Genomic DNA, 26,351 nt, shown 5'->3' on the forward strand with positions numbered 1-26,351 from the left:
CATAACACTGTTTTGGATAGTTTGTTCGTCAGGATCTTCTTGATCTGTTGTATTTCATTCCTCTTTTTAGTGTGAGAATTGCATGGAGGTTTTAGCTTACAAGCAAGTTTTGCAAATAAAACTTAAATGTTAGTAATTTTGGCTGTTCCACTTTTTGTCCCAGCAGTAGTAAGTTAAGCATTGCAGATAAGGTGAAATTTATAATATTAAGATGAAGCTTGAAAAGAAGCACTTTGTTAAGGTAATCTGAAAGTAAGTTAGTGTGAATGTTCATGAATACAACACCGTTTTCTGCTTTTGTAGCATATTGAATTTGGGATGCTGTGTGGCGGCCGTGGGGGCGCCCTCCCCCCGGAAGCCGTGCGGCAACTGCGGGGGCGCCCTCCCCTGGAAGCTGCACTGCGGTCTGGGGATGCCCCCCCACGGAAGCCGTGTGGCCCAGGGCTGTCCCTGGGCCCACGTGGGGCCACCCCTCCCCTCTGGCGGGGAAGGAAGAGAAGGAGCTTTGCCGGTGTGGCTTTGCGCCCTCATGAGATAGGAGAGTGGAAGCCTCGGAGCACACAGAGGTTTGCCAGTCCGGTTTGGGGGAGGGGAAGGGTACTGAGTGGGCTGTGGGGGTCCTCGGACTGGAGGGTGGGCAGGCGGGGCAGCCCTGCATGAGGTGTTGCAGGTAAGCGGTGCATGGGAAGATATGCAGTAACACGGTGCGGGGAGGATAAGGTCAGAGTGGATAAGGGTTTCCTCTGGGGGGTTGGGGGTCTCGGCCGGGCTGGGGCCTTGAGAGGTACTCAAGCCCTAGGTGGGTATACGGGGTCTGGAACAGTTTTGTTCATTTGTTTGCTTTTGGCTCACCTGTACCTACTGTCCAGGTTTGGTATGTTCTGGATATATTCGTTACATCCTGAAAGGATGGTCAGGACAAAGGGTTGTTCCTCGGTATTTCCTTGGGATTGAATATTGATAGGTGGCAGAAAAGTAGAAAGTGTAAGACCTGCCCTAATCGTTTTAATACTAGGAATGTAGCGTGTGTAATCCTGCGTGGTTGTGAGCTATGCTGGCGATGGTACATGCCTTCGGTAGGGTCGCCCATGCCAGACAGGTCAAAACGATAGGGTCAGATACAATACATCCTTGGGCAGGATGAGCTTGTTAGCCTTCTGGCAGTCATCCTAGGAGAAGGACAACTCTCATCCCAAACTGGGGCAGATGGAGCTCGCTTAGCCCTCTAAGGCCATCCATCTAAGAGAAGGACACTCTAATCAAACCTACGTCCTGAGGACCTTGCTGCCACCGTCCAAGCTCGCTTGGCCCTGGCAGATGAACCTTAGGATTAAAGGGTGGGTCCAGTTCTGCGCATGCTGTGTGTCACCTAAAAAATCCACTGCACAGGCTTGAAGGCTTTACCCACATTCACAAAGCCCTGTAGCAACGGGTGAGGGTCGAAACGGCAGGTGAAAGGTGCAGTGGAAGCCGCAGACCCAACCCTGCATGCAGGCGGTTCGGGATATTGGTCATTTGAGACTGACTGGAGATGACAGTCTCTTGGGGCAGCACCCTGAAGGACCAAGCAGCCTTTTTCAAGGACAGCACTGCTTGCTCCACTTGGAGAGCGGCCTGGAAAAGATGGCCTAAACAAAGCTCATCTCTACATTTCACCCGGTTGGTTAACCGTGGCCAATGGGCATGTTCTACTGAGGTAGATCAAAGATCAAGAGACAAAGGCATACACCTGCCTCCAAAGGTGTAACCAAACTGACTCTAGCATGCTGGAACATCAGAACCATGCTTGATTCTGCGAATAGTGGACACCCTGAGCGTTGCTCTGCCCTAATTGCCCACGAACTGTCACATCTCAACATTGACATAGCTGCTCTCAGTGAAGTCCATCTCCACGAGGAAGGCAACCTTAGAGAACACGGTGCCGGTTACACACTCCTTTAGTCAGGTAAACCTAGAACTGAAAGGCATCTCTCAGGAATTGGCTTCAGATCAAAAACTCTATTGTTCCTAAACTTGAAAATCTGCTGACAGGTCGTTCTGACCGCTTTATCTCCCTACGCCTTCCACTTGACAACAAGCAACATGTTGTCCTCTTTAGTATATATGCCCCACCTCTCCAAGCTGACCCTGCCGAAAAAGATAAATTTTACACCGATCTGCGCTGCCTTACCCAAAAGGTTCCTGCAGATGATAAGATCATTATCCTTGGTGATTTCAACGCCAGAGTAGGAAAGAACTTTGAAACCTGGAAAGGAGTATTAGGCAAGCATGGTATTGGAAACTGCAACGATAATGGTCATCTTCTGCTAGAATTCTGTGCAGAGCAACAGCTCACCATCACTAACACTGTCTTTCAACAGAAAAATAGTCTGAAGACAACCTGGATGCATCCTAGATCTAAGCACTGGCATCTCATTATGTCTTGGTGCGACAGAGAGATGTTCTCATTGTCCGTCACACCCACGTGATGCCTAGTGCAGAATGCCAAACAGACCATCGACTTGTGTGCTGCAAACTTAACTTCAGTCTCAAGTTCAAACCCAAAAGGGCAGTATCCCAAGGAGGAGACTCCAAGTTAACAATCTCCAATCAGCCACAATGAGAGACAGATTCCAGGCAAATCTTCAAACTAGGCTCGAAAATCATTCTATAGATTCTATAGATCCCTCCCTTGAAACACTTTGGCACCATATTAAAAAGAGCATCCTGCAATCCTCTGAAAAATCCTTAGGGTTCTCCCTCAAGAAGAACAAGGACTGGTTTGATGAAAACAGTCAAGAGATCCAGGAATTGCTGAGGAAGAAGAGAACTGCCCATCAAGCACACCTTGCACTGCCATCCTGTCACGTGAGAAAAGCAGCCTTTTGCATGCAGCAGGCTCCAACAGAAACTCCGTGACATCCAGAACAAGTGGTGGATCAATCTAGCTGAAAAAACTCAATTATGCGCAGATATGGGTGATCACAGAGGATTCTATGAGGCCCTGAAAACAGCATACGGGCCTACGTACCAGGTACAAAGCCCTCTACTCAGTGCAGATGGTCAAATGCTTCTCACAGATAAAACCTCCATTCTGAATTGTTGCTCTGAACACTTTCAGACTCTTTTCAGTACCAACTGTGTAGTTCAAGACTCAGTCCATCTCACAACAACCAGTGAAGAATGAATTGGATATCACTCCCACTTTGGGAGAAACTCTCAAGGCCATACAGCAGGTGAAAATCGGTGAGGCAACTGGGGTTGATGGAATTCCACCTGAAGTCTGGAAACATGGGGGCCTTGCACAACATGCTAAATTTCATGAGTTTGTGGTGTGCTGTTGGGAACTAGGCAAACTACTATCAGACCTTCATGATGCAGTCATCACCACTTTGTATAAGAAGAAAGGAGTTAAATCAGACTGTTCAAATTACCGTGGTATTACTCTGCTCTCCATTGCTGGCAAAATCCTGGCAAGAATACTTATGAACGGATTAATACCTCCTATAGCAGAAGGAATTCTACCTGAAAGCCAGTGTGGTTTCAGAGCCAACAGGAGCACCACAGACATGGTATTTTTTCTCAGACAACTGCAAGAGAAGTGTAGGGAACAGAACAAAGGTCTCTATGTAACCTTTGTTGACCTTACCAAGGCTTTTGATACTGTGAGCAGAAAAGGTCTGTGGCAGATTTTGGAACATTTAGGTTTTCCCCCCAAGTTCCTCAAAATGGTCATCTCACTCCATGAGGATCAGCACGGCCAAGTCAGATATGGCAATGCACTTTCTGAGCCCTTTCGAATAACTAATGGTGTGAAACAAGGCTGCGTTCTTGCACCAACCCTATTCACAATCTTTTTTAGCATGATGCTCCAAAGGGCCACTGCAGACCTCGAGGATCAGGACGGTATCTACATTCGATATTGTACTGATGGAAACCTTTCCAATCTCAGGCGAGTGAAGGCCCACACTAAGACCTTATATCATCTTGTCCGGGAGCTGCTCTATGCTGATGATGCCGCCCTTGTCGCCCACACAGAAGCAGCTCTGCAGCGTTTAACATCCTGCTTTGCAGACGCTGCTGAGCTCTTTGGGCTGGAAGTCAGTTTAAAGAAGATTGAAGTTCTCTATCAACTGGCACCTCAGGAAGTCTTCCATCATCCCCATGTCACCATTGGTGAATCAGTGCTCAAATCAGTCCAGCAGTTTAATTACCTAGGTAGCCTCATGTCCTCGGATGGTAAGATTGACGGAGAGATAGACAACAGGTTAGCAAAGGCATATAGTGCTTTCGGAAAACTCCATAAAAGAGTTTGAGAAAAGTACAAAGATCAGTGTTTACAGAGCCATAGTGCTGTCTACTCTCTTACATGGTTCCAAATCATGGGTCATCTACTGCCACCACCTGTGTCTCTTAGAACTTTTCCATCAACGCTGCCTCTGAACAATCCTGAACATCCACTGGTCAGATTATGTGACCAATACATCTGTTCTAGAACAAGCAGCAGTCACGAGTATTGAGGCCATGTTGCTGAGAACACAGCTGCGTTGGGCAGGACACGTCTCAAGGATGAGATCATCTTAGGATGATCTCCCTAAGATTTTCCTTTATGGTGAACTTGCCACCAGCTGCCACATGAGAGGAGCCCCGAAGAAAAGATACAAGGACTCCCTGAAACAACATCTCAGCCTTGACCATATTGATCACCATAACTGGTCTACTCTGGCCTCCAATCAGGAGGCCTGGAGACACACCATCTATAACGCTGCTGCTTCCTTTGAGAACACATGCAGGATCACTCTTGAGGAGAAAAGACAATGCAGAAAGAATCATGTCTTGCAGAATATACCACCTAAGGAGTCTTTCTGCTGTGCCTTTTGCAATCGGACATGCCTGTCTCGTATTGGCCTTATTAGCCACCAGCGTGCTTGTAACAAATGTGGATAGAGCCTTTCCCAAATCTTCGTTCGTGAAGCCCAGCCATGATGATGATGAGCATATTGAATTCTATCTGTGTTATTGCAAGAAAAAGAAGAGGTTGACTTATCTTTTGGTTGTAGTGGTGTTCTTCATGTTTAAAAAGTTCATTTTTTAAACGGTATATCGATTTCAAGTAGCAAGGGAGAGAGGGGAAATAATTGCTGAGGAGACAGTATTCTTACATGGCTACCACTGAAGATGGGGAAAAAGTGGATTAACTATTACAGTGTTATCCTTCTGTACATGCATCATCTGACACATAAAACTTTTTACTTACAATTATTAGTGTCTGACTTAGAAGTGTAATAGAAATCGACAGGTTCAAATGTTTGTCTCTAGTCTTAAAGTTGTTTCAAAATCTTGTTTTGATCTTCAGCACATGTGTTCAACCTCAGTCTGCTACGTTTGATATCTTCTTGTGATTCCGATGGTGTTTTGGATTAAGATATCTCCTTTCTTGATGAAATTTACTCCTTAAGATATCCATAACCACTGCTTAAATATATCTCGTCCTCATTTTGTGAGGCAAAGCAAGTCAGTTTCCTTAGACTTGTCTTTTCCCTGATCGCCGAAATAGTTCATCATTGCACAAAGAAATTTCTTTTTTCAAAAGAAATTTTGAATTTCTGTGCTATTACTCAAAGTGTGATTTCACTTGTATCTCTTTCTATGGTAAATGAAAAATGTAGCAGTGAAGGGAAAATTGACTATACTGTTTAATATTTCATTTTTTTTGTTTGATTTGGTAAGCATGAGCTAAACTAATGATAGTTGCTTTAGTTTCATTTTTCTTGTTTTGCAGGGTTTGGGGATTGACTCTGGGTATTGTTTCTTAGCGTTCTCACAAAAGTCTTGACTCCTGATCCATGCAGTGGCTCTGTAATACCCTTTTCTTATCATGTTACTTCCTTTTCTAAAAGAGAGGCAATATATTAAATTTTCCAAAATGCTCTTCAGATAACACAAATTTGTTTAGAAAATAGTGTTTCCTGCTGCTTTACAACTGGTGAGAAATAGTTTCTGTCACTTTATCAACTCAACCATGAAAAGGCCTATCGCAAAATTTTTTTGTGTGTTGGTCAAGCATATTTGGTGCAGTGTTCTTATCTCAGCTGCAGATGTGGCTCCAAGTAGATGACTGAGTAATATTTATGACAAATCTCTTCACTGTACATCACCTAGAATGAGCTGTTCGTTATTCTTTGACAGTCACAACCTTATTATTGAAGATCATGCTTTACAAAACTACAGAATTAAATTTTATTTAATTGAATATTGGATTAATTATTTCATGTTACCTGAAACAGAATGCTTTACAGACTTCTTTCAGATCTGCCCTTCCAAGATGTATGTCCTAGTTAGAACAGCTGGGACCAGTTCATCACTGGATGGGTGTAACCCAAAATTGTGTATTCTATAGACTTCCATGCCATTTCCCAGAAAATGGTATCAATAGACCACTTACACCATCTGCCCAGAGCAGCCTGACTCCTCAGGCTGTAAACTGGGTGTTAAGAGGCCTGCGAGATAGGAGGATGCTCCTGTCCTCACACTCGTTGTGGAACTCCCTGTCCTGAGGGAGGTACTGAGCATTCCTGCCTGGAGAATATATAATCTTGGAGTCTTGGAACTTTTTTAACCACTCATGGGATCCAGAGGAAGACTGCAGACCACCGCTCTCAACCAGACTGCAACCACCACTTCTCAACCGGACTGCAACCACCACTCTCGACCAGACTGCTGTCACCACTCTTGACCAGACTGCAACAGCACTCTCACCAACAGGTTTTTCCCCTCTCCTTTTACTTTGGACTCAGGGGGCCCAACGAACCCCACTCTGTTCGTGCCCCAGGGTACTGGGTTATATATTTGGGTTTTGTGGGTTAAACCCAATTGTTTGTCTGTATAATCGTATTTATTGTATTATTTTATTAAATTGTTATTCTGACTTATAATCTCTTCTTTGAGTTGGGTTCATTTCCCCTGCTGGTTTACCTTTAAACCAGCACAATGTAAAACTTAAGAACAAGATTTTTTCCTTTGCTGTAAACTATTCTGTTATCCATAACAAAGGAACACATGAATGTTACCTAACTTTATGGGCTATGAAGACTTTTTTTACTGAAAGTACTTGAATTGGGTATTGCTGAGGGTGTTGCTGAGATGAGACAGTACTTTGATCAGCCTGATTAAAGACATTTGAGTGTTAATAGTATGAGGGTAGCAGTATCTTTTTCTTACCTTGCTAGAACTGTGCAACTCTGTTGCAGTAGCACACAAGCTGAGCCCAGTTTTGTTAAAGAATGGCAGATTTGTGCTCATAGGGATTGGTGGCTGAAACATTCTGTGATAAATTTTGGGCCTACTCTTCTGTTACTGAGAGAGTTTCTGAAAGCACTGGAATTATGTTCAAGTCTGTGGTGTTTGTCTCAGTTTACTTCTGATAGCTCTATTAATGCTGGGACTACATCAGCTGCTTTGTGTTACTGAACAGGAATTGTATATTGTGTGGTGTGCACGTAAGAAAACTTTCTAGCAGACGTATGGGTTCTTCATGTCAGTATAATTAAAGCAGTGTCATACTCTGTTAACTTTCATTCTGTTCACATACTTTAAATATTGTTGTTTTCATTTAATTTAAAAGTAGCCTTGCACTTCTTCAGGCCTACTTCTTTGGCCTACTCAGAAGACTGGTTCAGAGGGTACCTTGGGAAACAGCCCTTTAAAACAAAGGGGTCCAGGAGGGATGGACATGCTTCAAGAAGCAAGTCCTGAACACACAGGAGCAGGCTGTCCCAGTGTGCCAAAAGGCGAGACAGCAGGGAAGACGGCCAGCCTGGCTGAACAGGGAGAGTTTGAACGAAATTAGGGGGAAAAAGAGAGCCTACTGATTATGGAAAAAAGGGCTGGCTACTCAGGAAGAGTTTAGGAATATAGTTAGGTCAATGTAGAAAGAAAATCAGAGAGACAAAGGCACAATTTGAACTCAGTGTAGCTACTTCTATTAGGGATAACAAGAAGTGCTTCTACAAATACATCAGTACCAAAATAGGGGCAAGGAAAACCTTTGTTGGACATGGCAGGGAACATAGTCACCAAAGATGGGGAAAAGGCTGAGGTATTTAACACCTTCTTTGCCTCAGTTTTCAGCAGTAAGAGAGGTTATCCTCAGGACAACTGGCCTCTGGAGCTGCTAGACAGAGACAGGAAGCCAGATAGCCCCCCTGTAATCCAGGAGGAAACAGTTAGTGACCTGCTGAGCCACTTGGATCCTCACAAGTCTATGGGACCAGATGGGATCCACCCAAGGGTAATGAGGGAGCTGGTGGAAGAGCTCACCAAGCTGCTCTCCATCATTTAGCAACAGTCCTGGCTCACTGGGGAGGTCCCAAATGATTGGAAGTTGGCAAATGTCATGCTGATCCACAAAAAGGGCTGCAAGGAGGACTTGGGAAACTACAGGCCTGTCAGCCTGACCTCAGTGCCTGGCAAGGTGATGGAGCAGATCATCCTAAGTGCAACCACACAGCATGTACAGGATGGACAAGGGATCAGACCCAGCCAGCACGGGTTTAGGAAGGGCAGGTCCTGTCTGACCAACCTGATCTCCTTTTATGAGCAGGTGACCCTGGTGGCTGGGGGGGGAGGGCTGTGGATGTGGTCTGTCTGGACTTCAGCAAAACCTTTGACACCGTCTCCCATAGCATTCTCCTGGAAAAGCTGTCAGCCCATGGCTTGGACAGGGGCACTCTGTGCTGGGTTAGGAACTGGCTGGAGGGCCGGGCCCAGAGAGTGGTGGTGAACGGGGCTGCATCCAGTTGTCAGCCGGTCACTAGTGGTGTCCCCCAGGGATCAGTGTTGGGCCCAGTTCTGTTTAATATCTTTACTGAAGATCTGGATGAGGGGATCAAGTGTACCATTAGCAAATTTGCAGATGACACTAAGTTGGGGGGGTGTGTTGATCTGCTGGAAGGCAGGAGGGTTCTGCAGAGGAACCTGGACAAGCTGGAGAGATGCTCTGATTCCAACAGGATGAGATTCAACAAGGCCAAGTCCCAGGTCCTGCTCTTTGGCCACAACAACCTCCTGCAGAGCTACAGGCTGGGCACAGAGTGGCTGGAGAGCAGCCAGGCAGAGAGGGAGCTGGGAATTTGGATTGACAGGAAGCTGAACATGAGCCAGCAGTGTGCCCAGGTGGCCAAGAAGGCCAATGGCATCCTGGCCTGGATCAGGAACAGTGTGGCCAGCAGGAGCAGGGAAGTGATTCTTGCCCTGTACTCAGTGCTGGTGAGGCCACCCCTGGAGTACTGTGTCCAGTTCTGGGCCCCCAGGAAGGATATTGAGGTGCTGGAGCAGGTCCAGAGAAGAGCAACAAGGCTGGTGAAGGGACTGGAGCACAGGTCCTGTGAGGAGAGGCTGAGGGAGCTGGGGTTGTTTAGCTTGGAGAAGAGGAGGCTCAGGGGAGACCTCATCACTCTCTACAACTCCCTGAAGGGAGGTTGTAGCCAGGTGGGGTTTGGTCTCTTCTCCCAGGCAACCAGCAGTAGGACAACAGGGCATGATCTTCAGCTGTGCCAGGGGAGGTTTGGGTTGATATTAGGAAGAAATTTTTTACGGAGAGAGTAATCAGGCATTGGAATGGGCTGCCCAGGGAGGTGGTGGATTCACTGTCCCTGGAGGTTTTTAAGATGAGACTGGATGTGGCACTTAGTGCCGTGGTCTAGTAACCACGGTGATGTTGGATCAAGGTTAGACTTGATGATCTCAGAGGTCTTTTCCAACCCAGTTGATTCTATGTTTCTTCAAGGCAGGGGTGTTCTTTGGAAGTAATCTGCTGATCTGTGTTAGCCATGTGCCTTAGTGTCTCCTCAGTCTTTGTAAAGGGAGCTGTTGTTTCATGTCAAGCTGGAAATATGTTATCAAGCTAATTGCTTAAGAAGTCCCTTCAGTATTTTTATTAATTACTTCAGTCACAAAATAAAGTGTACATTTATTAAATTTGTTGATAATATGAATCTTAATAAAGGTTGCAAGTGCTTTGGAGGACACAAAATGCAGATATGTCTCTGATTTCTTGGGGTAGCTGAAGTAACAGGCCTGAATAACAGGAAAAAACCCCTGGCTCAGAGTTGGTAGAAGGAACTTCTCCAGTGTTCAAATGTGTTGCAGAATAATTTGCTAGACTCGATTGTTGGTCCGACTTAAGTTGGAAAGCAAGCAAGGAACACACTAGTGTGGGCAACTAAGCTGATCATGAGGGGTTTAAGCATAGTAAATCCTGTATGTGGGAGCAGAGCTACCTTGCTGACTTCCAGTTCTTACAGTTGGTGATCTGTTTACCATTTATCAAAAATTCCTTCCTTAGAAGGAAAAGTTTCCAAGAGCTATCAAAGATGTGTCTGATCATCTAAACAGAGATCATGCTTGTAATGAAACTGTTTTTTATTAAAAGACATTCTAGGATGAACTTGTTAACAACATCAGAAAACATCTGTAAGAGTTGTTAATGAAGCTGGTAAAACATGGAACTGTCAACTTTAAGCTGCGTAGGCTATGTACTCTAGAGAAGTTGTAAGAAAATAACTATTCCTGACCTGCTGTTTGTTATTTAATTATGCCTGGGGTGTTTGTGCCTTTTTAGAGTTAGAAAGATTTAATAATGAAAGTACTCTGTGTTCCCATGTCTAATTGCCAGACCAATCATATGTACAATTAGGTGAAAGTGTTTTCTTGACTTTGGTGTGGAGGTTAGTATTCACAGGAGTTGTTTTTCTTGTTAGTCTTTAACTGTAAATCTGTGAATTTGGTCAGGTGATGTTCTAGAAAAACATTTGTGCTTTTGTTCTTGAGGTTCTTTTATTAAAACTATTTGGAAGAATTAGTTCTAGGAGAGTTTTTCTTCTATGGGCTTATTGAAATTTACAGATATTCTGCTGCTGACTTTGTGCTCTGAGTGTGAGTTTTGGCCCAGACCTCTGTCTTTACCATTTCATTATACTGCTTTTTAGGAAAAGGATTGACTTCTCTGACGGAGCAGCACTATCAAAAACTTTTCTAGAGCTTTTTTAGCTGAAAATGTGAGGAAGACTTCGATCTGCTTCTAGAATAATTGTTGCATGAAGACATAGACACCCAGTGTCAGTGAGCTGTGGGAAAAGCTTGTCTAAAAACACCTTTCCAGTCCTTGGATGCTTGGTGATCACCAAATCTTTTCTGAATCCTTGTTTTTTTGTGCAAAGGGTAAAACGTAGGGATGTTATTGAGTTAATAACGAATGTTTCTCATGACAGTTGCATAAACAGTGTTAGGAAGCTTGACTAGTTTTCTAAAAAGAGTAAGATCAGTCTGTTAAGAAATCCGATTGTTAGGGCATTTGTTGTCCTGTACCTCGTAGCTGAGGCACCAGTAACTTGGTAGTACTTTGTGGAATCTTTGTTATGTTTTTACTTGGTATAAATCTAATCTTACTCATTGCTTTTTGAACTGTAAGTGCCTTGGTCTGAAGATTTCGTTGGTTTTGTGCTGATCTTTCAGTATTGATGCCTGTCTTGATCCTCTCTAAAGATTTCCTGATTCTTGTACTTGGAGATAAGAACTGTATCTGAGGGAAGGAGAAGAAAATTTTTTCTTCCTGGCATTTGCTCAGATTTGTTAATTGCTTCATCTGTTTTCTATACTGTTGCTGAGTAGGATATATCAGTAAAAGTGAACGTGATTCCTGTGAGAAAGAGGAACCACTTCTGTGATGGTTCATTGACTCCAGAACTTTCTTCGTTTGTTTTTCACTAGTTCAACGTAACTGGAATATTTAGAAAATTTCTCTGGATTTTTTGGTGAGGTTAGTTTTGAAGTGAGTGTTAGATGACTTCAGCAGAGTAATTTATAGTGAGTTATTTGGATGAGACATACCTTTATAACCTTGTCTTCTCTATTTAATGACAATAATGGTCTGTCTTACCTTAAAGTTTAACTCTGGTATTGGAGGTACCTAAAAACCTAAGTATGAGCTCGTGTCATCAAAAAGATGCTCAACTAAGTGCAGTTTAACACTAAGTAAAGTCTAACAAATCTGTTAGAAGCTGGAATATTCTTGTCTGTCACTGGAAATCTGCAATAGCCTGGTTCAGGCCATAATTACAACAATAATTATGGGTTACTGTATACCAGATTCCACAGCTCTTACTCACATTACAGCAGCCGTAGATTACAGTGAACTACATCTGTGCTTTCTGACTAATAGATTTGCACTCACATTTATTTGGATCTTCATGTGAAATGTGTATGGGTGCTTACTATGTTTTCACAAATTCATATGAAGTTCTCATAGTGTGTATCATACTTAAAGTATTTTTGAATCATTGATCATTTTACAATGACTAGCTGCAGAGCATGATTCAGTTACCCTCACATAATTCAGGCAGCGTTTCATCCACTTCTTTCCTGTCTGTGCTATCGTTCAGCTTTGGGTAATAGAGTTCATATTACCTTACATTCTCTTGCTTATTAAGAAATGTTTTCTTATCTGTGGGAAGAGTGTAGGGTAGAAAAAGTATTCTTGAGTTTTAATCTTAAGCCATTACTTTCTCTTGCCCATTTTCAAACTGGAGAATTTTACTGGATTTTGACACTTTGCATATGTAGACTCTGTTTCCATTGAATCTAGAGACAATGAGGGGTTTGTGGTTGTCCCAAGCATCTAGTTTTTTCATAAGGAACTTTAATATGGCCTCTGAGACTAACTTTTAGGGACTAATTAAAAAAATCAGCTTCTAGGAAGCTGAAGAAATAGCTCCTGAAAGCCATTCTAGATATTACCAGGAAGTATTGTAACAAGCTAATTTTGCCATAACGTTCTGGGTCAGACCTTACACAAGAAACTTCATCCAATATATAAGAGGAAATAAAGGAATGTTCCATTTGTATTTTCATGATTCCTGCGATATGTTTCATTTGTGTGACACTTTAGTAATAAAAGCACAAACGTGATACTATAAACGAGACGAGAGTAGTTAGATTCTAAACCATATCTGTGTGAGAAAATAATGCTGGAAAACAGAAGGGAAATACAGATGAAAGCACAAGAAGTTTACTCCTCTTGTAACATCTGGAAGTACTCATTTCTTGTTCTTCTGTTTGCAGGGACTTACCATGAGGTGCTAAGCCTTTTTCCATTGATTCAATGAGACTGGACCTAAATGGCGCAGCATGACTTTGCTCCAGCCTGGCTTAATTTTCCTACTCCACCATCATCAACAAAGGTATGTTTCTTTTGAACAGGCACTCCCAGTGTTTGGGAAGTAAATGTCATAACCTCATTCACAGTAAAAACCTGTTCATGAAAAGGGTGGTGATAGATGATATCTGGCAAGTTTTGTTGTCATGATTTAAGTAGTTGTATCATAGAGTTCTTTACTTGAGCAGCTGAGTTTGTGGATAGAAGCACATACCTGGCCTTGTCAGAGCTGTGGTTGGCTTAAGATTGCCTTCATCAGGAGTTTAAAGTGGATTACTGTATTCTTTGCTAGAAGTACCAAGTCAGAGGCATGTACTTGATATTCTTGCTTCTGACTTTTCTGTGTGTCCTATAAATTTTGCAGAACTGTTATTCTATCATCCAAGTGATTTTAAAAAAATGGTTTTTTATATTATCTGAATTGGCTCTGCATGGTGGGATGCTTGTTGCTACTGATGGAGTGTGACCCTTTCAAACTGTTATGGGTCTTCACTCTGGTTGTTTCATCTGAACTATTGTTACTTTATATAATGGGACAGTTAATTTGGAAACAGGAAATAACAACCTCCGTATTGCTAGGATTTGTATGTATTCTAGGAAATCTTGAGTATGTCTGTCCTGAGAATGTTTCTTTTTTCCTGGCCTGTCTTTCTACTCTTTTTTAATTCGTGTAAATGCAGAAGCAGAGTCAGCACTGCGTATTAAAACTCTTGTCATCTGTTTCCCTAGTTGTAGACCTGTCTTCATTATAATCTCTTGAATGCAATATCTATATCTTCAGCTATGGGAATGGGTTTGCCTTTCTTTAGTGTGTTTATATGAGGTTTCATACAGTCTTTCATGTCCATGAAAAATGCTTAGGCTTGAAAAATTTATGGCAATAGGCTTATGGTGTTGTTAAATTCACAAATAGCTGGCAGCATTAGCTGTGTTCCTAATGCTTTGCTTATGTATGTCTACACACACTTAACACCCATGCATTTTTTTTTAATCAAGTTGTTTAGTGTCCTTATTTCTTTTGCTCTCTTTATGCACTTCTACTCTGACCTGGCTAGATGCTTAGTTTAGGATAATCTATTAGCAACTCAGTTGCTTTTCTGGGAACATCAGGCATATCTCTTCCATGGTGGTTCATGGAGTCTATTTTCATTCGACATAATTTCTGATGCTTTCAACTCTTTTGATCTGATTTTTTCAATTTAATGTGTTGTAAATGTTGATATGTGTCAATGTCACAGGATAAAAGTAACGTTCAGAACTACTCCAGTACCACTAGCATATATCCGAGTTATGGGTTCATTCCTGAATTGTGTGAAATTACATTACAAGTATATGTTGTGGATCCTGTTCTCTTTCGTGATTCTTTGCCTAAAGGAGTTTAGTTGAACTTCCTTCTCTTCCAAAAACTCCATACTGTATGCTTACTCAGTTGTAGTATTTGTGTGTCATTGTTGGGAATGCGCCTTTTTTCCCTGCATTAACTCCTTCCTCAGTGATCAGCATTCTGTGATATACGGCACATTTGGATAATAAACACTTGACAATTACGTTTGTTCTTATATGTAGTAGTTCTTAGCTTACAGAATAAGACTTGTCTTGTCATTGCTCTCTACAAGACAGGTCTCAAATGTTGTGGCCCCCTGTCCGCTCCATTTCCTAAAATAGATTTATTTTCTATATCAACAAAGTAGAAGAGAAGAGCAGATAAGAAGAATGGAGATGAAGAGGAAGGATGGGTTGAGAAGGCAAGGTGTCTCATATTGCATGCAGAATAGAGCTGGGGCAAGCCTAGGATATCAACAACATTTAAACTTCAGAAGGAGAAAGTGAACTCTTCTCAATCAATTTTTATTTTCCTGAAGAAGCACTTTCAGGAATTGCACCTAGAGAAGCTTGGTTTCCGTCCTCAATCCTTGGTACCTGAGACTTTTTTCCTTACATAGCTTAAGGCTAGCTTATAAAAACCCAATGCCAGGAAGCTGTGATTGTGAAGGAGCTTTTTGATGTGACAATACAGATTACAGCTTGACTGAAATCCATCCTACATATTGCTGCTGATTGCCTCTTAACAGCAAGCTTTTCTGTCATCTCTTTGCTGACAGAGCCAAAATCACCTAGATAGGTGGGTACCCATCACTCAGCAGGTTTTGTTTGGGTGTGGAACTACTGTATTTGTGTCGGTGCACTATTGCAGATGGGCAGGTGAAAACTGGAAGGTGTTGTGAAGAGTGAAGCCATTTTGGGATATGGACAAAACTTTGAAGAAAGTATTGCTGTAAAGAGTGTATGAGGAGATTGCAGACAAATAAACTCCATTTTTGCAAGTTCACTTTTACTTTTTCTTAAGCAGTAAGACTTTTTATGCTTCTAAAAATCTGTGCTCCTTCTTTTCCTTTTTCTTGGCTGGCTGAACCAAGTCAACAGTTTCTCAACTTACAGAAATTGCCATCAGATTTCTTTTGATTACAAAGCTTACTGTTATCTCTGCCACAAGAGGCTTCCTAGCCTGGTACCTCCATCGTGTGGGGAAAACGCAAACTGCATGATCTTTGCACACATTTTAGAGGCTTCAGATTTATTGTATCATGTACAACTTGAACACTATATATAAAATGCTGTCAGTTATACTTTGTGAAAATGTTGATTGTTCCTTGAAGGTACTATGAAAAAACGAAAATTAAACTCCAAAGGCAATATTAGATTGTTGTTTTATGTAAATGTACACATGAAACTATCTTCTAAAATTTCACCTATGATTGGCAGATCTGGAACTTTCTGAAATTTTTGGCAGCTTATTCAAAATCTGTTTATTTTTTACTTAAATATTTAGATTAATTTGATAATTTTTGAAGTACTTAAATATTTTGATAGTTTCTTGCAGTTTTCTGTTCTTTCTCTCTCCAAGTTTGTCAAGTAATTCACTTCTCAGGTCTCAAATTGAGCAGGCAGTCCCTTTACATTTGAATTCTGTTCCATTTGGAAATACATGCTTTGAGTTTTCAACATATCTGCTTATTTGCATTTAAATTTTAAGAAGTGAATTTTGAACAATACCTTGAACTCTGCAGGGGCATTGTCAGTAGAATTTAGATATACTTTTTTTTGTGTGTGATTGTCTCTGTGGGAGAGATGGGAAGAAGGAAATAATTTTCTTCAATATGTTTTCCAAAGTGGTGAAGCCTATTACTGTAATTTCCTTTTCTGTGTGTTTTTTTTTCCTGCTCACTTTGATCAGTGGAGTACTTTTAATACTAATATAGCTTGATTAGATGTTACTGGGTAATAACTGTTGAAATAAACTTGGAGCTTTCATTTTCACTATTACTGTTGTACCTTTTCTCCTGAATGTTGCTGAGGAGAGGGAGTGAGCTTCAGGCAGTGAAGTTGGTACTTCGGGTGCGGCAAAGTTGATACTCCCTGGAATCATAGAGTGATTTGGATTGGAAGGGACCTTAAAGATCATCTAGTTCAAGCCCTCTGCCAGGGGCAGGGACACCTTCCACTAGACCACGTTGCTCAAATCCCCATCCAACCTGACCCTGAACGCTGTCAGGGGTGGGGCGTCCACAGCTTCTCTGGACAACCTTGTTCAGTCCCTCACTATCCTCATAGCAAAGAATTTCTTCCTAATATCTAATCTAAACCTAGTCTTTTTCAGTTTGAAACCATTCTCCCTTGTTCTATCACTACAGTTCCTGTCAAAGAGTCCCTCTCCAGCTTCCCTGTAGACCCTCTTCAGATACTGGAAGGTCTTCACACAACCTTCTCTTCTCCAGGCTGAACAGCCCCAACTTCTCAACCTGTCTTCATAAGGGAGGTGCTCCAGTTCCCTTATCAACTCTGTGGACCTCCTCTGGACTTGCTCCAACAGTTCCATGTCCTTAGCATGCTGGGGACCCCAGAGCTGGATGTAGTACTCCAGGGTGGGGTCTCATGAGAGCAGAGTAGAGGGGTTGAATCACCTCCCTTGACCTGCTGGCCATGCTGCTTTTGATGCAGCCCAGGATTTCATTGGTTTTCTGGGCTGTGAGTGCACACTGCCAACTCCTGTTGAGTTTTTTGTCAATAAGCATATTTCCACCTAGCAGTGCTTTTATGTATTTGTACCTCTTGTGGCCCTGGGAGGTGCTGGATCTCTTGTACGTGTGCAGCACAGTAAGTCTGCTGGGAGGGAAGGGGGCTTTAGTTCCTCTGCATCAAAGGTGGCTATGTGTGAGGGAGGTGCTGTGTAGCACAGCCCTCTGCTGGCTGTCACTGGTGAATATCTGTGGAAAGCAGTAGGGATCAGCATTACTTCTGCAGAATGAAGTTAGTTTTGAATTTTCAACATGTAGCAGCGAAAGAAATGGTGGAGTGTTAAAAAGGTACAACCAGACAGAAGTTATGAGGAAAATGGGTTGTGTAAGACAAGATGTTTTTTCGTTTAATCTCTTTAGTTGTGAATTCTAGTTTGGATGTGGTTTGATTTCTGAGTGTCATTCCTCAAAATAAGGTTTTAGTTTATAAAGTCTTCCTACTGATACATTAAAGATTAATTTTTAAAAAATTTCTTATATGCCTGTTTATAAGCTGAAAATTTTAAGTATCTTTGTGAATTTGTACACTTTTCCCTCTAGGTTTTATTTGCACTTCATAACTGGCTGTATTTGCCGTATTAAGTTATAATGACAAGACCAATTAATTTGGCTTCTTTTGGATACAGCTGCTTCTGGTGGAAGTGATGCCTTGCTTTCTATGGAATGCACATGTGTGGTCTCTGAAAATCCAAATTGAGATGCCAGACTTTTCATGCCTTTCAAACTGTGATCCTCTGTTGTTTTTTACCTTTTCTCTATTTTTTTCCTCTGCTGCAACACATGTCATTTGTGCTTTGTTCTGCTGCCAAAACAAAATAGGGACTTAGGGTTTTTACCTTCTGTCACAAGCGTAGTCCTCAGTGCTGTTTCAGTGTCCTGGAGCAGAAGATACAGCTTCCACTTTGCCAGCATGGGAGATGGCAACATAGCTCTGAACACGTGCGTACTCAAAGACTGCTGCATTGTTTGTCATTCAAAGTTCCTCAGAAAATTGATTGTATATACTGTGAACAATGTGCATGTTCCAGCTCTGATGATTCAGTTATGTTATTAAGCAGATCTCAAATCTGCCACTTGTGCTCCTTTACAGTCATCGCTGAATTTTGAGAAACATTCTGAAAATTTTTCATGGACAGAGAATCGTTATGAGGCAAATCGCAGAAGACACAACTCTTCGGAGGGGTTTGATCCTAACACTGGGCAGCCTAATGGAGGTATGATTTACGGAATGTTGTGAATATGTTTGTCACTGCTTTGTAGCACTCTAGTTAGAAAAGAAGTCTGATAGCTCATCTATGCTAAATTCTTTTTCTGTGCTAAAATAGCGCTAATGGAAAGACAGATCTTCTGGGAGAGGATGTGAGCACTAAGGGTTGGTTAGAGTAATGTGACTCTAGGTGTATTTCGCTCTTGAGAGGAGTAAGAACTTTGAGTTAGTACACTAGCCAACAGCATTTAAATGAGCAGCCAGAAAAGGAGGTTGACTTGTCTTAATGTTGGCTGACTATCCTCTTTCTCTGGCACTGTTTTGTAATTTCTTCCCTGCTGTTTATGTCAATGAAAACTTGTTTATTATGCTATCATATCCCAGAATATAGAACTGCTGACTTAGCATCTTTAACAATTATGCAAAAGTAGAAAGTTCTTATAAAATTGTTTGTAATTACATTTCTTTAAAATTTAAATATCTAAGGGCATTTTGGGAGAAAAGAGAGGAGTGATTGGCGTTCCCAAGTCAGAAATGGTCCAGAAAATATAAACCATCGTGGGGGATACCATGGCGGAAGTTCCTGTACTCGTACCAGCGCTTTCCATTGTGGAAAAGGGCAAGGACTGCATGACAATATCAGTATACCTGATAATGAAACCCGCAAAAAGGAAGACAAAGAAGTACCCAACCAGTTTGAGGCTGAGGATTTTGTAAGTTAATTGTAATTATGATAAACAAGGTTACATTTTCTCTGCAATTACCATTTTGACCATTACAGTCTACGTCATGAGATATAACTGATTTCAGATCATCATATAAGGGATCACCCTTTCCCTGGGTAAGAGGGTGTTAGTCATTTTTCCACTAACATGTTTCTCATTTTGTATCCAGTTTTCATCATTATTATTACTTGTGTATTTAGATGAAACTACAGTTGAGTTCCAGTTTACTGTGGTATGTGTATGTATTAAATCCTACACAGTTACCTTATTGGAAATCTGAAGTAGTAACAAAGTGATCTTTATGCCAATGGCCTTTTGGGATCCCATGCTTCAACCTAGAATGTAGGATGTAAGGAGGAGGGTGCTCTTTCTCTTTGAAGAAACATACATTGTTTTTTGCTTTCTCTGGGCAGTTCATGTAATGATATTGGCTGCTGCTTGAGGTGTTTGGTTGGAGAAGAGAAACGAGTGAGCATTGACCTGTTTGGATCACAGTGATGTGTCTAGTCTGTCTCCATTTAAACATCTTTGTCAACAGAGGTCATACTGCTGGTGTTACCCTGATTCTGTATTTCATTCATCCTAGAATTCGAGTTATTTTTTTAACAATGATAAAACTTTCTTTCAGCCATCTTTAAACCCTGAATATGAGAAGGAACCAAACCAGATTAAATCTTTAGCTGCAGGTGTGTGGGGTGAGTATTTTTGACGTTTTTAAGTGCAAAAAGGCAGTGGAGATCTGGAGCAGTTTTATTTGAAACACAGAGCTTTTTTTTAGAATTATAGAGGCAGTGTTTGAAATTGAGAAAACTAATATTTTTACAATGTAAGGTATCTTTTTGTGAAAGAGGTAGCTCTTCTAGTTGAGTATCAGTCAGTTTGGTCTGTAGAGGCAGCCACAACTAGGATTCTTTCCTAGAACAAGTATACATCTTTTTGTAAAGATGTTAAGAATTCATATGGACATTTATCTTTATTTTCAAGAAGAAATGCAGTGAAGGTGGGTCACCTAAACTAGTGGTGCGATTGTTAGTTGAAGGCTTTGTAAAAGAATGCTTCTGCATGATTAGACGTACTGGAAGAGTTTGGAGAGAAACCTGGGAAAGCTTGAAGGGTAGATTAACTTGCCGAGATTTAAGGTCTCTTTCTGGAAGCAAATGTTATTGGTTGTGTTTATGAATTATTTGTAACAAATCCAGTCCTGAGGATAGGCACTGGACAGAACTGTAGTCTAGAATTGTTTTCTCATCTCTATTTGAGCACATTTGTCTATCACTTTACAGTTCTATGGGCTTTATATAGTCAATTGTTTACCCTTAAGAAGGTGTTTAGATTGTGAGGGTTTTAAAGTAATAAATGTACTTAAAATAAAAACACTTCTCTTTATTTAAAAAAATACTTCTAATTAAATATAAAGGCTGTTCCTTAAACTGTTGCTAATACTGAGATTTTAAATGGTATTTTAACTTGCTGATTCTTGTTATCATACTTTCCCAGTATGTTTTGCACTGTTAAGTAACATTAGATGTAGGCCAACCCCTCAATATAAATGCCTAATTGCTATGTACCTTTGCAGGATCCTAAACAATTGAACAGCTTTCTGGATTTGTGTGTTTAGCAGCTTTCATGTGAAAATCAATATCTTTCAATGAAAGACCGATGATAACTAAATTCTTTCCTAACCAAGTTGGGAAAAAATATGTAGAAACTTGAGAGAAGGCAAGCTTTCCAGGCTTTTTGGACATCACTCTTCACAAGCAAAGGAAAGAAGAGTTCTGTTAGCCACAAAGAATCATGGAATGGTTTGGTTTGGAAGGGACCTTCAAGGCTCATCTAGTCCAACTTGCAAGCTACTATTATGCAGTGGCTTGTTACAGCTTTTCAACTCTGCTGTTGAAAACCTTGTTTTGTAACTGAAAAACTGGAATTAATTCTGCTATTATTCCCTTTTAAAGGAAACAATATTCAGGATAGAGGAATGTTACAATCCCTTCTAATACCTGCTAAAAATCTATGGTTCTATTAGATTCCATTTTACCATTTGTGTATGTGATGGCAGCATTCAAGTACTGTGAAAGTCTTGTCATGAAGTTTAATGAGAGTGAAGCGAACACTTATGACAAGTTCTGTAACATCTACCTGCTAAACAAAGCTGAAGTCACATGCACTTTTAAGATAAGGGGTTGTTTTTTAAATGAGGGATATAGTAACCCTGCCTGTGTGTGAGATAGAGTTGCTTGCAGGGAGAGGTGATAATCTTGGAAAAGGCTCTTAACAAAGCACTGGAATGCATGTATTTTTTTCACTTTTTGAAAACTTTAGAACTGTTTTTTAATGGATGTTCCTGAAAAATGCTAAATGTCAGTTTCTCTAGTATGACAGCTTACTGTATGTCCCTTAATTAGTGCTCCATTGAACATGGAAATGTTGTAACCTTCAGATGTGCTGTTATACCCATCTGAGGCATGAAGCTAGAGAAACTAATCATTGACGTGGTCTGGAGTAGTGCCCATCTTGTCTCATGTTCTAGAGAGCCTCCATGTGGAGCATTTGGCTCTAAACTGACCTGTTAATAAATATATAAGTAGTTATTCTTTTAGAAACCTTAGGGGGAATACGAAAGCCAGAATCTCTTTTGAAGTTTGGGTAACTATCAACAACTTGATTTTAGAATTGCTGTGTAGCATTCTGTAGAACTGTGTAGCTGGCTTCTTTGAAGAATATCTTGGCTTTCAAAAAGTGCAGTTCCTGCATTGCGAAATGAAATATTTTACAAATAATGGTTGTAGAAAATGGAACAGAACCTGTGTTTGTCCAGGTTTGTACAATGTATTCTTTTTGGAACTAATACTGAATTAAGTTTCTGATATATGCCTGTTTGCTCTGAACCGTAGGGCTGTCCAGTACCTTATGAACTAGAAACTAGAAAGACTGTATACACATGCACATACACACACATGTATTTTTTCCTTTTTTCCAGAGTATCCTTTGAATCCTAAATCTAGGTCTCAGAGAATGTTGGTTATTAAAAAGGGTAATACGAAAGAATTGCGTATATCTGGATTCCCAGCAGTGGGAAATCTTCATTCACAGCTAGTGAGGAATGGAAGTGGCACAAGTGTTTATAAAGGATTAGTCCCCAAGCCTGTCACTCCACCTGCAAAGGTGAGTATTGGATACTGGTGGCATTAAAAACATGCTGAGAAAAATCATGCTGTAAGTCTGAATATGCTTACTTCCTCTCTGTTCCTAGATTATCAGGCTTTCAATTCTTGCTAAGTGCAGCACACTCTGAAAGTGAATAGAAACAACTTTTTCTCCTTTTTAAACTGTACTGTAATTGGATCCCTCTTTTTTTTCTCACCCTTTTTGAGAAGTGCAGGAGCTGTACAAGTGAGAGTTAAAATGATGTTTTTAACTAGCAGAATAACAGTGCCTTTTGTATATATGATTGTAATAGAAAAAAAAGAGATACCTAGTGGAGAGGTATAGTCAGCATAGTAATACCTTCAGAATTTATCTCAGTTACAGACAGAGATGATGTGGTAACCTATCAGTGTCATTCTGGTCTCTTTCCAATTGCAAATTTCCATGTTCATCTCTAATTTTTTGTTTCAGGAATTTTTCTGTGCTCTTAAGAACATATGATGGACTAGTTCTTATATCTAACATTCTGGATTTAAAAGGAATACTTTCAGCTGTTGAAGACTTATATTTTCATTTTTAATACCTCAAATATGAAGATCTTAATTGTTTTGAAATTTTAGTATTTATGTAAACAGTATTTGTGAGCAGATGAATTGCTCATAAACACCCTCTTTTGCAGAAGAAAACAGATGTTTGCACTACATTTAGGTTGTAGTTATGATTTGTGCTTAATCATTTTTCTGAAGATTCATGAAAAGAATTCTTTTGTGGTTAATGGCTCTTTAAATTTCTGTTGATATTTCTGTTTAGCCCACACAGTGGAAAAGCCAAGCAAAAGAAAATAAACTTGGGAATGCCTTTCCTCCTGAATCTGCATATGGTGTTGGCAGTTTCAGTCCTTTCAAATCAACTCTCAAGGCATTTGTTGTAACACAAAATTCAGTGAAAGAGGTAAAGCAGTATCTGTAGTTCTCATCAAATCTATAAAACATTTAATTTGGCTGTATTAGGGTGGTCAGTAAATTTTATGCAGAATTATATTAAATATGGTTTTTTGAAAGTTAATGTGTGAGAAAGATGGAAGACACATCCCTGACCTTTAAGTACTGCACAGTTTCCTTTGTGGTTTTAATTTGGAATAACCCCCCTGCCTTAGGAAGTATAACCTGCTAGGTTTAAATTTCAAAACTGCATGATATTACATGGTCAGAAGGTCCACTATTTATTAGCAGTGCTTCATAAACTTGCATCTCGAGGTTTACATGTACAAACTATGTATACCAAAATACAAATCTCCCTTCTGCTTTTGACTGTGAATATATGTGAAACCTGAAACTACAGGTGCCTTTGTTTTTTGTTCTAAAAGTTTTCTAAATGAATAAATTCTAACATTCTTTCTTTTTCTGACTTCCTACATTAGTGTAATCGGTCAAATTCTTCATCCCCTATTGACAAATCTGGTCAGCCTCGTTTAACAAAATTGACAAGAATGCGAAGTGATAAGAAGAGTGAATTTCTGAAGGCGTTGAAACGAGATAGAATGAAAGAGGAACGTGAAGATGAGAATCATGATGTGCAGAAGGTAGTTTTGTTAGGCTTATTGTAGATCCAGCCATAGTAGTTTTCAGACGAACCGTCAACTACTTTTTATTTTACTGTAAGCAGCTCCTAAGTTGTGGTCTTGGATCTCTAAATGAGGGAAGGGAATTATATTTTGATGGATTTAAATCTTCCTCCAGTGCCGTTTAGTAGTTTCATTTTATCTGTCTGCAGTAACTGTTAATGCATGTTAATGACTTACATACTTGTGTGTCTTCGTGTGTGTCTTTGTGTGTCTTTAGCAACAATAAAAAGAATAAATTAAGCTTAGCAAACTAACCTAATCATAGATTCATTTATGTTGAAAAAGACTTTTAAGATCATTGAGTCTAGCCATTAATCCAGCTCTGCCAAGTCCACCAGTACACCATGTCCCCAAGTGCCACAATTATATGTTTTAAATACGTCCAGGGATGGTGACTCATCCACTTCCCTGGGCAGCCAGTTCCAATGTTTGACAACCCTTCCTGTGAAAAAAATTCTTCCTGATGCCCAACCCAAACCTCTGCTGACACAGAAGCCGCACAACTTCAGGCCATTTCCTCTTGTCCTATTGTGCATTACTTGGAAAAAGAGGCTGACTTTGGCCTTGCCACAGTGTCCCTTCAGGTAGTTGTAGAGTGATAAGGTCACCTCTGAACCTTCTTTTCTCCAGGATAAACAACTCCAGCTCCCTCAACCACTCCTTATAAGACTTGTGCTCTGGCCCTTCCCCAGCTCTGCTTCCCTTCTCTAGACTTGCTCCAGCACCTCAATGTCTTTCTTATAGTGAGGGCCCCAGAACTGGATACAGGACTCAAGATGTGGCCTCAAAAGGTGTGGCTAGTCAGGGGGACAATCACTGCCCTGATCCTGCTGCCCACACTATTGCTGATCCAAGCCAGGATGCTGTTGGCCTTCTTGGCCACCTGGTCACGCTGCTGGATCATGTTCAGCCACTGTTGACCAGCACCCCCAGGTCCTTTTCCACTGGGTAGTTTTCTAGCTATTCTGCCCCACTGCCTGAGGTTGTTGTGACCCAAGGTCTGGACTTGACACTTGGCCTTGTTGAACCTTGTACCATTGGCCTTGGCCCATCAACCCAGCCTGTTCAGATCCCTCTGCAGAACCTTCCTATCCTTCAGCAGATTGGTACTCCCACCCAACTTGATGTCATCTGCAAACTGACAGTGCACTCAGTTCCTTTGTCCAGATCCTTACTAAAGACTTTAAACAGGACTGACCCCAAGACTGAGCGCTGGAGAACCCCGCTGGTGACTGGCTGCTGGCTGGGTGTAACTCCATGCACCTCCACTCTCTGGGCCCGGCCACCAAGACAAGAGTGCACCTCTTCCAAGCTGTGGACTCCCAACTTCTCCAGGAGAATGCTGTGGGAAACCATGTCAAAAGCTTTATTAAAATCCAAGCAGACAACAACCACAGTCTCTTCTTCATCCACTAAGCAAGACACCTGGTCATAGGAGAGTATCAGGTTGCTCAAGTAGGACTACGCTGACTGGGCTTTGTCCTCTGGTTGTCCTGTGTGTGCCACATGACAACACTCACACTGATCTGCTCCATGACCTTCCGTGGTACCAAGGTCAGAGTGACAGGCCCGTGGTTCCCCAGAATCTCCTTCCAAACCCTTCTTGCAGATAGGTGTCATGTTTTCCAGCCTCCAGTCAGCTGGCACCTCTCTGGTTATCTGGGACTGATGATAAGTGAAAGTGGCTCAGTGAGCACTTCTGCCAGCTACCTCAGTACTGTTATGTGGATCCCATCTGGCCCCATAGACTTGTGGAGGACAGTGTTTCATACCTTGGATGTTAGTTACCCTGCCAAACAGAAAAAGCTTGGTTGTGCTTCTCAAACCATTTCCTTTCTAATTAGTGTTTAGAGAGCCAGAAGTTCTCTATTCTTGCTCCTCATCATAGGAGCAATAGCCCAATATATGCATAAATAAAGCACCAGTTTTTACTTCCTAAGTGGGAAGCAGGCCTGTAATCTCTGCATATAATATTCATCAGGCTTCTTTCAGTCTGAATTGATTGATGTAGTGCTTGACTGACACCAGAGAATATTTGTGTCAATGTTACTAGCCACCAACAAGTTATCATTAGTCCAAGTGAAGATAAATATTTTATTATTCAGAATGATGTTGTGGTGGGGGAAAAAAGTTTTCCCCCTGAAGTTATAAAATGGTAAACCCCCAGGGAGTGGTTTCCTGTGGGGTTGAGCTAATGAGCGCTTCTGCAAAATATAAACATATCACCCAGACCGGAAAAGAAGAGTTGTAGTTGTAGTTGTTGTTGGAGAGTAGCCATGTTGTAGAGCCACAAGGAGAAGGGGCAGGAGCCTGATGGGGGCTCTGGCCATCCCCAGCCCCTGGCTGGAGGGCTACAGGGACTTGAAACAGTGTTAGACTG

At 41.2% G+C, this 26,351-nt stretch overlaps 1 protein-coding gene across 7 annotated transcripts in view; it reads left to right on the forward strand.

The window, feature by feature from the left end:
- Positions 1-26,351, forward strand: part of GPBP1 (GC-rich promoter binding protein 1) — a 46,394-nt gene that overhangs the window by 11,868 nt on the left and 8,175 nt on the right. For 5 of the 7 annotated variants that reach the window (XM_032674990.1, XM_032674989.1, XM_032674992.1 and 2 more), the window contains 7 exons: positions 13,099-13,217; positions 18,359-18,482; positions 18,962-19,188; positions 19,829-19,895; positions 22,181-22,365; positions 23,158-23,298; positions 23,768-23,929. In XM_032674990.1, the coding sequence (XP_032530881.1) occupies positions 13,155-13,217; positions 18,359-18,482; positions 18,962-19,188; positions 19,829-19,895; positions 22,181-22,365; positions 23,158-23,298; positions 23,768-23,929 (969 nt within the window). In that variant the 5' untranslated portion in view covers positions 13,099-13,154. Of the gene's footprint in view, positions 1-7,591; positions 7,603-13,098; positions 13,218-18,358; positions 18,483-18,961; positions 19,189-19,828; positions 19,896-22,180; positions 22,366-23,157; positions 23,299-23,767; positions 23,930-26,351 lie in introns of those variants that run through there. The other 2 variants (XM_032674993.1, XM_032674994.1) reach the window with 2 other exon arrangements.

The sequence above is a fragment of the Chiroxiphia lanceolata genome, chromosome Z (assembly GCF_009829145.1).
Source record: "Chiroxiphia lanceolata isolate bChiLan1 chromosome Z, bChiLan1.pri, whole genome shotgun sequence".
Lineage (NCBI taxonomy): Eukaryota > Metazoa > Chordata > Aves > Passeriformes > Pipridae > Chiroxiphia > Chiroxiphia lanceolata.